The sequence below is a fragment of the Anoplolepis gracilipes genome, chromosome 9 (genome assembly GCF_047496725.1).
Source record: "Anoplolepis gracilipes chromosome 9, ASM4749672v1, whole genome shotgun sequence".
Taxonomy (NCBI): domain Eukaryota; kingdom Metazoa; phylum Arthropoda; class Insecta; order Hymenoptera; family Formicidae; genus Anoplolepis; species Anoplolepis gracilipes.
In genome coordinates, this window is record NC_132978.1 from 5,242,840 (window position 1) to 5,256,326 (window position 13,487).

Sequence of the window (13,487 nt, forward strand, 5' to 3'; positions counted from 1 at the left end):
ATAAAAAAAATTCTTTTTGATCTAAATATAAAAGCATAATTGTTCATTGAATATGTGTTCAAATTTAAAAATCTACAAAATTTGAATAACATTTATTTCAGAAATAATATAACTTCTCTCTCGAAGATTTCGTCAATAAAAATACGCGAAATAGAAAAAAAATAATCGCATTTTATTTAATTTTAATTTAACTTCGCAAAATAGATGGCTCCATTAAAAGTCTCTGTATCGAGACAAATATAACAGGGTTTGTTTCACATCCAAAGAACCATAAATCTCTCGTATTACGGGTAATCGAGATGCACAATAGCAAGTACATTTACACAATGTCCCGTTAAATCGACAGGAACGTTCGGAACAGTCTATACAAGATAAATGTACACTTAATATATTCTCTTTATATGTGTATGAAACGCGATATTATTTATGTTATGCTGCTTTCTATCATTTCGTATGCCATATGTGTATTACAAAATTAAAGATTTTCTCAGATATGAAATTAGTTCATTTCATTCACACACGTTTGAACATTTGAAGTAATAAATTGTTCGTTCTCATTCTTTCTTGCACCGGCCAAAGCATGACGATACGTTACGAACTCGGTAAAATATCCAGCAAAAATAAAAAAAGAAATAAAAATTGCGATATACTTGTAAATTTATAAATACCTTTATACAAAATATTATTGATATAATGTATATTTATATAAACTATCGACATGTGTTCTGGGATCAAATTATCGGAATAACGCGCGAGCCATGGCGATAAAAAATGAACTTGTTAAATAATGAATTAAGAAAAAAAAATGAAAAATGAAACATATCGCAGCCAAATATAATTAATCCTCATCTATCTCCGTTCTATATTATTATATTATTGTTATACATATAATTATTAATAAGCGTTAGAGTATATAATTTTGTTGATATATCTTAAATATCTTCCTACATGCGTTTGTAAAGTTGTAAGTTATAAGGTTGAACTATGTGTTATTTCTGCATAGATCGACGAAATCGAATGCCATCTGATCGCGGATATAATTCAGTGATAAAATCATGATCTTGTAAATAATATATCTTTATGACTGTTAAGTAATACCATCGATATTCTTATCAATTGGATAATTAGTTAAGATAATATCTTTCATCGCGTTGGTTCGAGAAACCAATTGAGCACCGATCATTTATAAAATGTTTGAATACTTTTATTTTAAACACGTAAATTACATGGAAAAAAATGCGTATATTAGGCGCACATTTTCTCGATGATATGACTGTAATAAAATTACAAATTGTAATAGGATTCGATCACGCCTACAATTGTGATTAAAGATTGTTCATATCGTTTATATATCTCGTAAACACAGAGTAGACGGAACGAAACTCGCGCTATGACTTTCTTATCATATTTTTTTTTCATTCTTTTCACTATTCCCCCCCCCCTCTCACCTATTGGATTTTGCTTCTATTTTCATCACACACGCGTATTTTGCGTACGATTCAATCATGTCGTGTCACCTCCGAGATTCGTAGTTCATTGATAAACATACCGAGTGCTGGTTTCTCTGAGAACCTCGCAGCACCTTCTTTCATTTATGAATTCTTTGATCAATTTAAAGTCAATTTTATCGTGGTGGAAATTCGATTTAGCACCAGTCTTTTTTACATCTTTTCGATATTCAACGTCAAACTTTGCAAGGGTTCAAATTAGAATTCTGCCGAAATACAATGCAGCTAAAATTAAGTGATCTTAAGAACATTTTAAAATTCAAATTTTTTACTATCAAAATTTATAATAATATGAAAAAGGTAAGTATCCATCAAATTTTCGTTGTGAGAAAAATTGGTTCGAAATTTATCAAAGAATCTGTAAACACATATGTGAGAAATCTTTTATATACATTATGTATTTCTTATTAAAAATATACGTGCACGATCGAATAGCTCCTAATTTTTTCAAAATGTTAAGATAATCATTTTATTTTTTAAACAGGCATAAAAATATGTTTGCCATCCTATCGTACATCTGACAAAAAGGCATATTTTACAATATTTTATTGCTCCTGAAAGCTCTTACATTGAAAATATTCAGTTTAATTCTAATGTATGAAATATATGTATTTTGCAGTAATACGGGATGAATGGGACGAAATATTCGGAAACAATTAGGTTTTTTAAAATTGTATGAAAATTACTTGAATGAACTAATAGAACATGAGGATATTTATTTCACCAATATCCAATTATCACATGAAATATTCATTCAGAATTTATTTGATTACAATGGTTTATTATTATTGTTACGAGTATGCAGATATTATATGATGATTACACACAGTTTATGAAAAATAAAATCTCATTTAACTTAATTGATTATTATATTGATATAATATATTGCCAATATCAATCTGTCAATCTTATAAAAGGCCGCTCTCGTAATCACGATACCGACTTGATTCCCTTTATTGAAACACATTTTCCGCCAGAATTTTGTAGCTAACATGATTATTTAAATTATCCAATATTTACAATTATTTGTTGGCTTTGTGATCAGATTACAATTATTAATCGTTGATCAATTAATATATCCTATGCTTTCGTAAATTCGCGAAATCCTTCACAGTCTTGTTAATGTAAAATGTATAAAGATAAGTTCTCGTCTATAAAAGAGCGTAAAGAACATCTCGAAAATGGAACTAATTTAAGAGTCACAAAACGCGTCCGGCCGACGACGACACCTGTATACTGTATACACCTGTTCGAAACTAGCCATCTAATGTATTGCATTATAAACTTGTATGGACGTATATGTGCATAATTTATGCTAGGAGAGTGTAAAGCGATTTTTCACCACTTTTTTATATTCGAAACATCACTCTATGAACTGTTGCTCGGTGAATTGAATAGTTTGTAACGCGCATTGTATACATACGTTGATACCGATTAGTATCGCGAATCGTGATCCCAAGCGTTCAACAACTGTAAAACCGCATATAATAAGAATCGAATAAGCGTTAGAGTATGTGTATAGATTTAACGGAACATTTATGAAGTTCCAGACGATCATTTTCCTAAATTCCACAATAATAGTGGTTGATCATTTGTAACATATTTACACAAATCCCCGTCGAAGACAAATAAGAGATAACACTGTTCAACAAAAAAAAAAAAAACACTGGAATAATACTAACTACTTTCCGTAGTTTTTTTTTGACACGTTGAATACGATTTCGGTTTCCAAATTATTCCATCATGTTACAATTTTGAGTTTGCAATTAAAATTGTAAAATGAGCTATATTTTTGTAGTTTTTCACATAGATATGTGACACATTAGAAAATTTTTATTGCAATCAAAAGGATACCATAGACTTTTTGTTTCTAAGAAATTTGTCGATTTCTATGATTATTAATAAGATAATTATAGTTAAATGTGATCTATTTCAGAAAAGTTGCAAATTAAATCATCGAGGTTGTATTATATAATTTTATTTAAACTTAATAATTTTCTAGGTCGCTAAATATGAATCTAATGTTAAAATTGACACGTTAAAAATGACAAAATTAAATATGGAAAATTAATATCAAAATGTCAAAATTTTAAAATATTTGGATTTTTGCGAAAATTTATATAAACATACAAAAATTTATAGAGATATTTTGCAACTTTAACTGCAAATTTTTTTTATTATTTATTGTGACGTGATGCAATAATTTATAAACTGTATTTAAAAATCGTAAAAAAAAACTATACAAGTGACTAGTCTAGTTTTTGTGTTTGAAAAAAAAAAGTTATTTTTTGTTGAACTGTGTAATTGGAGATGTGTGCGAAGTATAAAGTATAAGTAACGATAAAAGTTCTTCGAAAAAAATGTATTAGACGTACATGAAATACCCAGTTATAATACACAGGAAGTAAGGAGCACGAATTACATATTTTTACATTGAAAATATATGTATGAGGATTTTTTCGGATTTCAGCCATTTCTTTTTGATAGACATCGTTGTATTCAAAAAAATACTAAAATAAAAAACAGTGCATTTAAAAGATTTCGAAAGATTATCTAAGAAGAGGACAACATTAGAGATGTTCACTTTTGTAATAAACTCTAGATTTATGTAATATTAAGCAGATTACATTTGCGTCGCCTTTTATTGTTAACATGTAACGTCCAATAAAATTCTGTTGTATACAACGCATTACATTCATTTCTCAATATCCCTGGAGATCAATAAAGTTACTTAGAAAAATGAAAATTTAAAAATCAAAAAAATTCTTTCATTGATACTTATTTTATAATAATTATAAACCAATATCAGAGCATATATATTATAACGATAAATATAATAAATAATATAACAAATATGTAATAAGGTCATATAATTAGAAATGAGAAAAGAAAAAAGACAGAAGAAGAGAATGACTAGTTAGCGATGCTAAAAGAGAGAATTGGTCCAAGAGGCAAAATAATCGAACTCGAGTGTTTTCGAGAGGTCTTAGAAATTATAGATGTAAGCATTATTTCTCCTGACTCTTTCAAATTCTTTTGGTGACGGTGACAAGAAACAAAAAATGTCTAACTCGTTATATGGATCTAATACTCAAAGTTCTGATTGATGCCCAAGAAAGGTCAACATCTTACTGCTGTATCGTATATTGATTCGAAAGTTTCTTTCATTCTTTCTCACGCTGATCGAGCATCTCATGATGTTTATGATAGGCTTTGTTCTTACAAAACTTCATTATTAGTTTTTTATATTCGATTATTCAGAATTTCAAATAAAGAAGAGAAAGAAAAAATCATTTAATTATTTGTAATTACTTATATTACAAATATAATGAAATAATATTTCGAAAATAATAATAAAATAAATATATGTATAAATATTTTTTATAACGTATGCTTTATAAAAAGAAATTCTCATTTTAATTTAATATAAGGATGTTACATTTTTTTCAACACAGATTGTATTTCAATTGTCATAAGTAATTATTATTTCATTACTCGCAAGCTCAAAAATAGACAAACCACTAAAATTGCCTTTAGCTTTATTTTACATCTTCCGAGAGGTTGTTGAAATATTTATTCCAATGATATAAAGAAAAAAATCTAGATTTAAACGCGTAGAAGACGTTGCGTATATTTTTTAATATATTTCACCATTAACGGAATGTGAATGACGTTCACAATTTCATATTTGAATCACCGAATTGGATACACTATATTGAAGTTTCAAATGTCAGAAAATTTTAACGTGTAGAAATTCTCACGTCAATGGAAAATATATCACGTGTTACGGACATGCATTCCTTATGCAGAAATCCATGAAACGCAGAAGCGATATACTGAAGCCCTTTTCCTTTTTCCTTTAGACCATGTGTAAAGTTCAATTTAGTCTCACGCATGAAATAAAATATATTCCATAGAATTTTTAAATCAACATATGTTCTTTTCAACAAAAAATAAATATTACAATATTCTCATATAATTCTCTCTCTTTTCCTCTTCCTCTGCCTCTCTCTTGCAGTAACAAATTCCCAAGCGAAATATGTATTGTGTTTACAATTAAGCGTACAATAAGCCGTACTTCATAGCGATCGTACGTAATATTGTATTTCCGACGTTAATGAACTCCCCACGGAACTATTTCTACCTGCATTGACATGATTACGTACATTTCATATGTTGAAGCGTACAATTTATTTTACTCTGCACATATAAGATCATTTCTACATAATTCTAATCCAACATAACGTATGTCACTGATTAAATAATTAATTTATTTGCAGAAATAATTAACAATTAATTATTTAAGCAGAACGGCCGAAGTTTTAGTGAAATTAATAAAAATGTTATCATGTTTATATACATTATATAAACGCAAAGTAGTATCCTTTATCTTTATGCAAAATGCAGATTGCGACTAATAATGCCTGCCACAAGAACGTTCGAACTTTGAATCTCGATAACAGAATACTAGTCGTACGAATAATCATCTCTCTCTCTCTCTCTCTCTCTCTCTCTCTCTCTCTCTCTCTCTCTCTCTCTCTCTCTCTCTCTCTCTCTCGCTCTCTTTGTCTTTCTCTTCTCCAATAGGTATATATATTCTGAAACTCACTGAAATTACACGAATATGCGGATCTTATCTTATTGTCAGTGCGATATTCACTCAGAATGTCGTTGTAACGTAATTCAGACGCTCATTTCGCTCTCTGTAGAATCCTACAAGCTCTAGCTGATCTTCTCATATGTGATTGGTTTCAAAATTACATTGGCTTTAATTGTTCGAACAGAAATGCAATAATAAAACATTTTATTGGCAAATAATAGCCTAGCGCGCTACACGGAGGGCACAAGTAAAAATAAACATTAGCTTTTTAGAAATTCATGTAATTAGCCGTTTTCTTTTATTGGACCATCCTCAGTAACTGTTTAACATTACATTGTTAAAACATTTTACATGAAAACAGTTCCCGCCAGTAAAAAGTCTTTCACGATAATACAACAATATAAACGTCATCATGCATGTCTGAAAGAAAATTAAGAGCATAAAAAACTATTGCGTAAAAAGGAGAAACGGATATACTTGTTAATATCAACGTTAAGAAAACTATTCTCACAATAAACAATCATATATTAAATAGGTATTCACAGACCGAATCTAAAGGAGAGAGGGGGAAAGCTGACGGCTAAAACAGCGCGGTTATTTTAACATAGGCAATCTTTCTATTATTGGGGTGTATATATCATTCAGATTATCTGATTATCACTTTGTTAAAATGACCACAGCGTTTTAGCCGTCACCTTCTTCTCCCTCCAGTATTCGGTCTGTGAGCATTTGATGATATGTGATTGTTTATTGCGAGAACAGTCTTCTTGACAAGTGTGTTTCTGTCTCGGCTTGTCTTCCTGCCTTTTTCAGGTGAGTTCCTTGTTTCTCTCTCCTTTTTACTTTTAGTTCTTTATAATCTTAATTTATTTCAGATATGCATGGTGACGTTTATATTGTTGCATTGTTACACCGTGAAGGGTTCTTATCGGCGAAAATTGTTAAGGACTCATACGATTTACTTTTGTTAGTCACCATAATTTCGAGACATTAATGATTATGTGATGATAGAAGCACACGATTATTCTCATGTACGTAAGTTTGACTATTTTTTTCTTATTGTTTTCATGTACAATTTTTTAATAATAATGTAATGTTTGACAGTTACTTAAGAATGGTTCAAAAAAGAAATCGAAACGCATTACATCGCGTGTATAAATTGTTCGAGTTGTAAAATTAATTGTTTTAGAAATATAAGGAAAATGCTGTTATACAGCTTCATTTAGAAATGTATTAAGACATGACAACTGAATCTGATAAAACTTATGATAAGACTAAGTACACGAGACAGAAATTGCCGGTTTCTTAAATCTTTGAGCTAATATCATTTTATTTGATCCTGAATATAGATAAGGTAAATTCAATTCGCGTAACGTTATAATTTGGTTTCGCAACGAGAAGAAATATTACTGACGTGCAGTTATACTTTATCTCAATTTCAATCAACATCAGTTTTATTTCAACGTTACTTCTTCATTTTTAAATGCGTAGAATGGAAAATTTTAAATCGCAAAGTACAGTTGTGAACTATGTTGAAATCAAATATATAAATAATCTATAATTTTTAATTTTCCATTCCAGATTTAATAAGTAAATTTTAAAAAGCGTAATTATACGTTAGAAAATTTTATAATTTCAGCAATATTACAAATGCCGGGAATAAATATCTTAAAAAGATATAATTAAACGATATTTCGAGAAAACTATCTTCGTCCTTTAAATATAGATTTGTGAGATTGTAATTTCTGTACATAATTTAGCACATAAGTGAATGTACCAAAGATTTTGCGAAAAAGCAAGAATGGAAAATACAAATCTGAACGAAGTGCTCACTATAAAAAATTCGACAACAATTGTGAAATCAAATGAGCAGTCGAACGATGAACCGTTAAAATTGAAAGTATATAGAAAAAGATGGTTAATGTTGGCCATCTACATGTACTTTAATGGAGTGAGCGCTGCTCAATGGATAGAATATTCGATTATAACTAACATAATCACTAGGTATCACATACATATTTCTTTAAAATTTAAAGAGTTAAATGAAAGGTAAGGTGTCTTCCCTTGTATATTATTTATTTAGATACTATGGAGTGTCTTCGTTAATGGTGGATTGGACCTCGATGTCATTCATGCTACTTTACGCGTTATTTATATTACCAGTGCAGTATGGATCAGACAAATGTGGTCTGCGATGGATCGCCATTTTAGGCAGTGGTTTGAGCTGCTTAGGTGCATGGATAAAGACTTTCTCCGTTCACCCCGACAGGTTCTACATCGCTTTCATCGGTCAGTCTATAGTCGGATTTACTATGGTTAGTCTCTTAATCTTATTAGAAAATCTTGATGTTTGCTTTATATTTTTCTCTCTTTTGATCTTGTCTTCTTATGTGTATATTATATGTATATTGTGCAAGTATAAACATACTTTCTTACGTTTTCTTTTAATGATAATTACACTGCACTCTATCAGACTCTGATCCTACCGATACCAGGGCGCGTGGCCGCGCAATGGTTTCCTTCTAACGAACTCTCGACAGCTACGTGTTTGGGTATCTTTGGCAACCAATTGGGAATAGCATTGAGTTTTCTTTTAACGCCTGTAATAGTGAAGAATCGCGAAAATCTAGATGACATTAGCAACGATCTGTCACGCTTATGCTGGATCGTTGCGATTTTTACCACGATTGGATTCCTTCTAGTGCTCATATGTAAGTAATATAAAATCTATTGCAAACGAGACACTTTTATATACCTTGTATGATTGTTTAATTTTCATCTGTTATATTTGAAATAGATCTGAATTCAATGCAAATAATATTTTAATTTCTATATAGTCCCTTATGACCCCATTTTTCTCATTTAATTTAAATAAAATATGAAATTTTTGTATCTCGTGCATTCATTTAATATTAATTTATTAATATAAAATTTATATTTATTTATGTAATATTTTTAATTATAGTAATTAAGAGTTAAATATTCATAAAAATACTCTTTCCATAAATCGAAATTAGAAAGCCATTTATGCATGCATAAATGGATTTCATATATCTAAATATCTCGTATGTACATACTCTGTATCAAGTATAATTTTATTATACATACATATATATACATATATATATATATATATATATATATATATATATATATGTGTATATTATTAATATATGTATATCTATGTATGAAGAAAATTTTTCATTAAAAATAAAAAAACTTTGATATGTATCGATATCACGGCTTTTTTTCCACTGTAATATTTATTAATTTTTAATGTGGCCAAATATTTTGATAGCCGATAACTCACTTTAATACCAATTTGTCTCTGCAGTTGTTTGTTCTTACTTATATTAATCGATCATCAGAGGAAGCGGACTAATTAATTAAATCGCTCACGCGCTTCAGGAAACATATAACGTTATTTTAATTCTGTCAAAGTGTTTTCATATTAGTATTTCAGGAAGAACCGAAACTGCCGCCGAGTGAAACACGGACGTTACAAAAATTGAATCGAACAAAGAAAAAGGAAGCATTCGTCGAACCAATTAAAAGGCTCTACAAAAACAGAAGCTTTATCCTTCTCTGTAATTCTCACGGCTTGAATGTCGGCGTATTGAATGCCTTGGCTACGTTACTCAATCAAATATTCCTGATACATTTTGAGGTAAATGAAATTTCTAATTTGGATGAAGTAGATTGAAAAGTGTGTGGATGTGTGTGTGTGTGTAAAAGAAAGAGAGAGAGAGAGAGAGAGCAAAATAGAAATTCACGAGCAAATATATTTTTATATCGTAACAGCATCTAATATATTTTCGTACATTTCATATATATACATATATCGTAACATCCAGAGACACATATGTTCTAGAATGGAGAAGAAGATGCAGGCAGAATTGGATTAGCTATAGTTATCAGTGGTATGATTGGTTCCGTTAGTTTCGGTATCTTCCTTGATAAAACACATAAATTCAAGTAAGCGAGACATTTATAACTTTCTCGAAAATGCAACTCTAATTTACTGTGGCAACTATAAGCTGCTGGTTGTCACAAATTATGCGTTAACTATTCTTGCAATTACATAATATTTTATACTTTCAGAGAGACTGCCGTGATTGTATACTTTCTCACATTGTGCGGACAAATATTATTCGCGATATTTATTTGTATGGGCATGAAATGGATGGTATATGTGTCGTCGAGTTTTCTAGGGTAATGTATCAATACATTTATATATGTATTTTTTTTATTTACACATTTTTTACGAATATATATTTAAACAAATAATAATGACTCAAAAGACTCGTTCAAAATATATTGTTAATAAAAGTTTGTCATTTAACTTTCTGTTGTTAATGAAACATAATTATAACTTTTATATGATAATGTTCGGCATTTTGTACGTAACAAGTAAATTTTGATATAATTTTTAGATTTTATTAGGTACATTTTATTTCATATAATTTTTTAATACCTTCTTTATTTTATTTCTATTATTTCTATTATATAACCTCTGAGAATAATATTTTATTTTTTTTTATATTATATGAACGTTATAGATTTTTCATGTCGGGATACTTTGCACTGGGATATGAGTTGTGTACCGAATATACATATCCAGAATCGGAAAATATATCTGCAGGAATCCTCAATATATCGAACAACATTTACGGAATAATATTCGTTATAATACTAGGAATATTATTGAACAAGTACGGCGATATTCCAGTACACATTGTCTTTTGTTCGCTTCTACTGTTCGGTTTAATCTTAACCGTTTTAACGAAAGACGAGCAAAGACGGCAGGATGCAAGAAAGAAAGCTCAACATGAAGGAACTGCGATGCTCAGGAACGACCTCGATAACGTTCCAGAAACCGATCACGTAGTTTATAATGGCAATTAATAGATATAAATAATGCATCATTTTCATGTTATATAAATAAATATATGTATATTTATGGATATAGACATGTATATAAATTTTCAATAATCGTGATTTTATGCTGGTTTTTTATTTATGCTTCTTCATCTTCTAAACAATATACATTTGCAGTAATAAATGTGTAAATAATAAAAAAATAAATACTCTGTATTTCACAAAGTCGAAGAAAAATTGCGCTTTATTTCTTAAGAGAATATATAGAATTGTGAATTTTAAATTTTCTTTTAAAAACAAAATGAATTTTTACCAACAAGTAATATGACGTACTTTGATATTACCTCTATCGTATAAAATGTAATGAGATTACTTTTTAATAAGCTTAACTTTATGAGAAAAGCTTTAACACGATCTAGTATCTAAAAAAGTAATGAATAAGCAATGAAGGGCTTATGCACATTTGAAATTAAAACTTGATAATTTTTTCTTAAAGACTATAAATGATTGTAAAATTTTCTTAACATTTATATATTGGTTTTATCTTGTTGTGTTCAATAAGAGCTTAATTAATTTTAGATAGCAACAAAACTTACTTCATAACATGCATTTTGACTATGATATTATATTGTATACGATAGTCTACTTGATTAATTTTTATACGCACAATATGTTTGAAAAATGACATAAACTATATTTTATGGAAAATGAAAAATATGAGAAAAATGCGGATATAAATTATGTAGCTCAACAAGATTTTAAAATGCATTTTTAAGCAATTGATATCTAAATAAATTTTTATATTTAAATATAGATAAAATAAAAAATCGCAGAGTACACGCTGCATAAATTTCAATATTTTACGTAAACATTTTAAAACTTGAGACTATTGATAATGTAATCTTAAAAATAAAAATATCCATTATTAATAAAAATATATACTCTTTTCTCGCTACAAGCAAAATTCCTTTTTGTAAAAATCTTTTCTCTCTCCCTTTTTCTGCTACAAATTCTTCTACATTGTATGTATAGATTTTAATTTTTTTTAATTCTGAAAAATTTCCATTTCGATGGTTGCTTTCCATCAGACTCGTTGAAAATAATGTAAAGACGGGAAAATTTTGCCATATCGACCCGACATACTATATGCTGCTATGCATGCATCGACAAACAGAGGCAACCATTTCGGCGCGGAACTTTAATCGACGAGGAGAAAGAGACGGAAGAGGAGAAGAAGAACACCTCAGAGCGCTGTTTTTAGATAACACAAAGCCATGGAAATGAACGCCGCATAATACGCTGCATTTGACGCGTGACATGACGAACGCGTCTACCACTTGTTACTCGACCGGAATACTTGATATACTCAATCAGAGAACAAAAGTTCTCTCGACGCGCGAGCTATTATATCGCATGCTTTCGATCAACCCGACACTCGTACCGTCTGCCTGCGACAGCGTTGTTATTTCGATTTCGCGTGAGTCGCGCGTGGCGTGATAACGCCCGTCTTTTCTATTTATCTTTCTCGTCGCGCGCGCAAACGCGTAAGTCGAGCGACAGAATTTTTCAGATAGAATCGCTCCCTTTATATTTACGGTAAATACTCACGGACCTATGCTCGGAAAAATCTTACGCACAGACATTTCTACATTTAACGAGAAGTAAAAAAAGCTAATGTGATTTCCTTTTCCAAGAAAAATCAAATCAACGAAGGAATATACAATTAATTCCGATTATTAAAAATCTATTCCTATAGAAATAAAAATAAAATATATATACTCGTTATCTTTCAATATTTATAAATGAAAGATATATTTATATAAAAAATAGTTATTAAAGTTAACTTGACAATAAAAAATTTTGACAAATGAAAAGACTGATATTGCGAATAAATATTATATTGTATGCGCGACATCGATGAAAATCGGCAAGTTCTAAGCCTAGAATACACACTCGGAATCTCAATTAACGTCACTCAACTCAACTTCACTGTCAATCCGGCGATTAGTTAGCCCGCCACGTTTCTGGATCGCTCCGAGCGAATTTGTGTAGGCAAACGCAAGCAACGTCCATCGATCTTGCGAATTCGTAGAGTATGCATTACGGTCGCGAATGCGAGCGATCTTAAATTCCAGACACGTCCTTAATTCACGTAAGCTATTACAACACCCGTTACTACAATGGACGTGTTCTCGCTTCCATGTTTAAAACACCTAATGATGAGAAACATTGATCCGATATGTGTGTCGGAAAATATGCATGCGTCATTGTTACATTAAATTTTTTTATTTTAATCGCTTCTGATTCAATTGCTCATGTTTTTGAAGCAATCGATACTTTAGATTTGAATATTTTTAGAATTAAATTTATAAGAAAGATTTCAAAAAAAGCGCGATAATTTATTTACACAAACTTTCAAAATATTTCAGCTTTTTTTTTTAATTCAATGCTGTTACCGTATACATTTTAGCGCAGTGTGTTTATCAGTGAATTATTACTAT

At 29.8% G+C, this 13,487-nt stretch overlaps 1 protein-coding gene across 3 annotated transcripts; it reads left to right on the top strand.

Moving 5' to 3' along the window:
* Positions 1 to 6,813: 6,813 nt before the first annotated feature.
* Positions 6,814 to 11,124, top strand: LOC140669621 (choline/ethanolamine transporter flvcr2a). Of its 3 annotated transcripts, none has more exons than XM_072899620.1 (9): positions 6,814 to 6,921; positions 6,984 to 7,139; positions 7,748 to 8,112; positions 8,192 to 8,423; positions 8,582 to 8,819; positions 9,564 to 9,775; positions 9,980 to 10,083; positions 10,210 to 10,320; positions 10,668 to 11,124. In XM_072899620.1, exons 3-9 carry the CDS (start codon positions 7,880 to 7,882, stop codon positions 11,011 to 11,013), a joined length of 1,476 nt encoding a protein of 491 aa, XP_072755721.1. In that variant the 5' UTR covers positions 6,814 to 6,921; positions 6,984 to 7,139; positions 7,748 to 7,879; the 3' UTR covers positions 11,014 to 11,124. The 3 variants fall into 3 exon arrangements, with proteins under 3 accessions (XP_072755721.1, XP_072755723.1, XP_072755722.1); XM_072899622.1 differs by having other exon boundaries at positions 7,869 to 8,112; XM_072899621.1 differs by lacking the exons at positions 6,814 to 6,921; positions 6,984 to 7,139 and having other exon boundaries at positions 7,528 to 8,112.
* Positions 11,125 to 13,487: the final 2,363 nt, after the last annotated feature.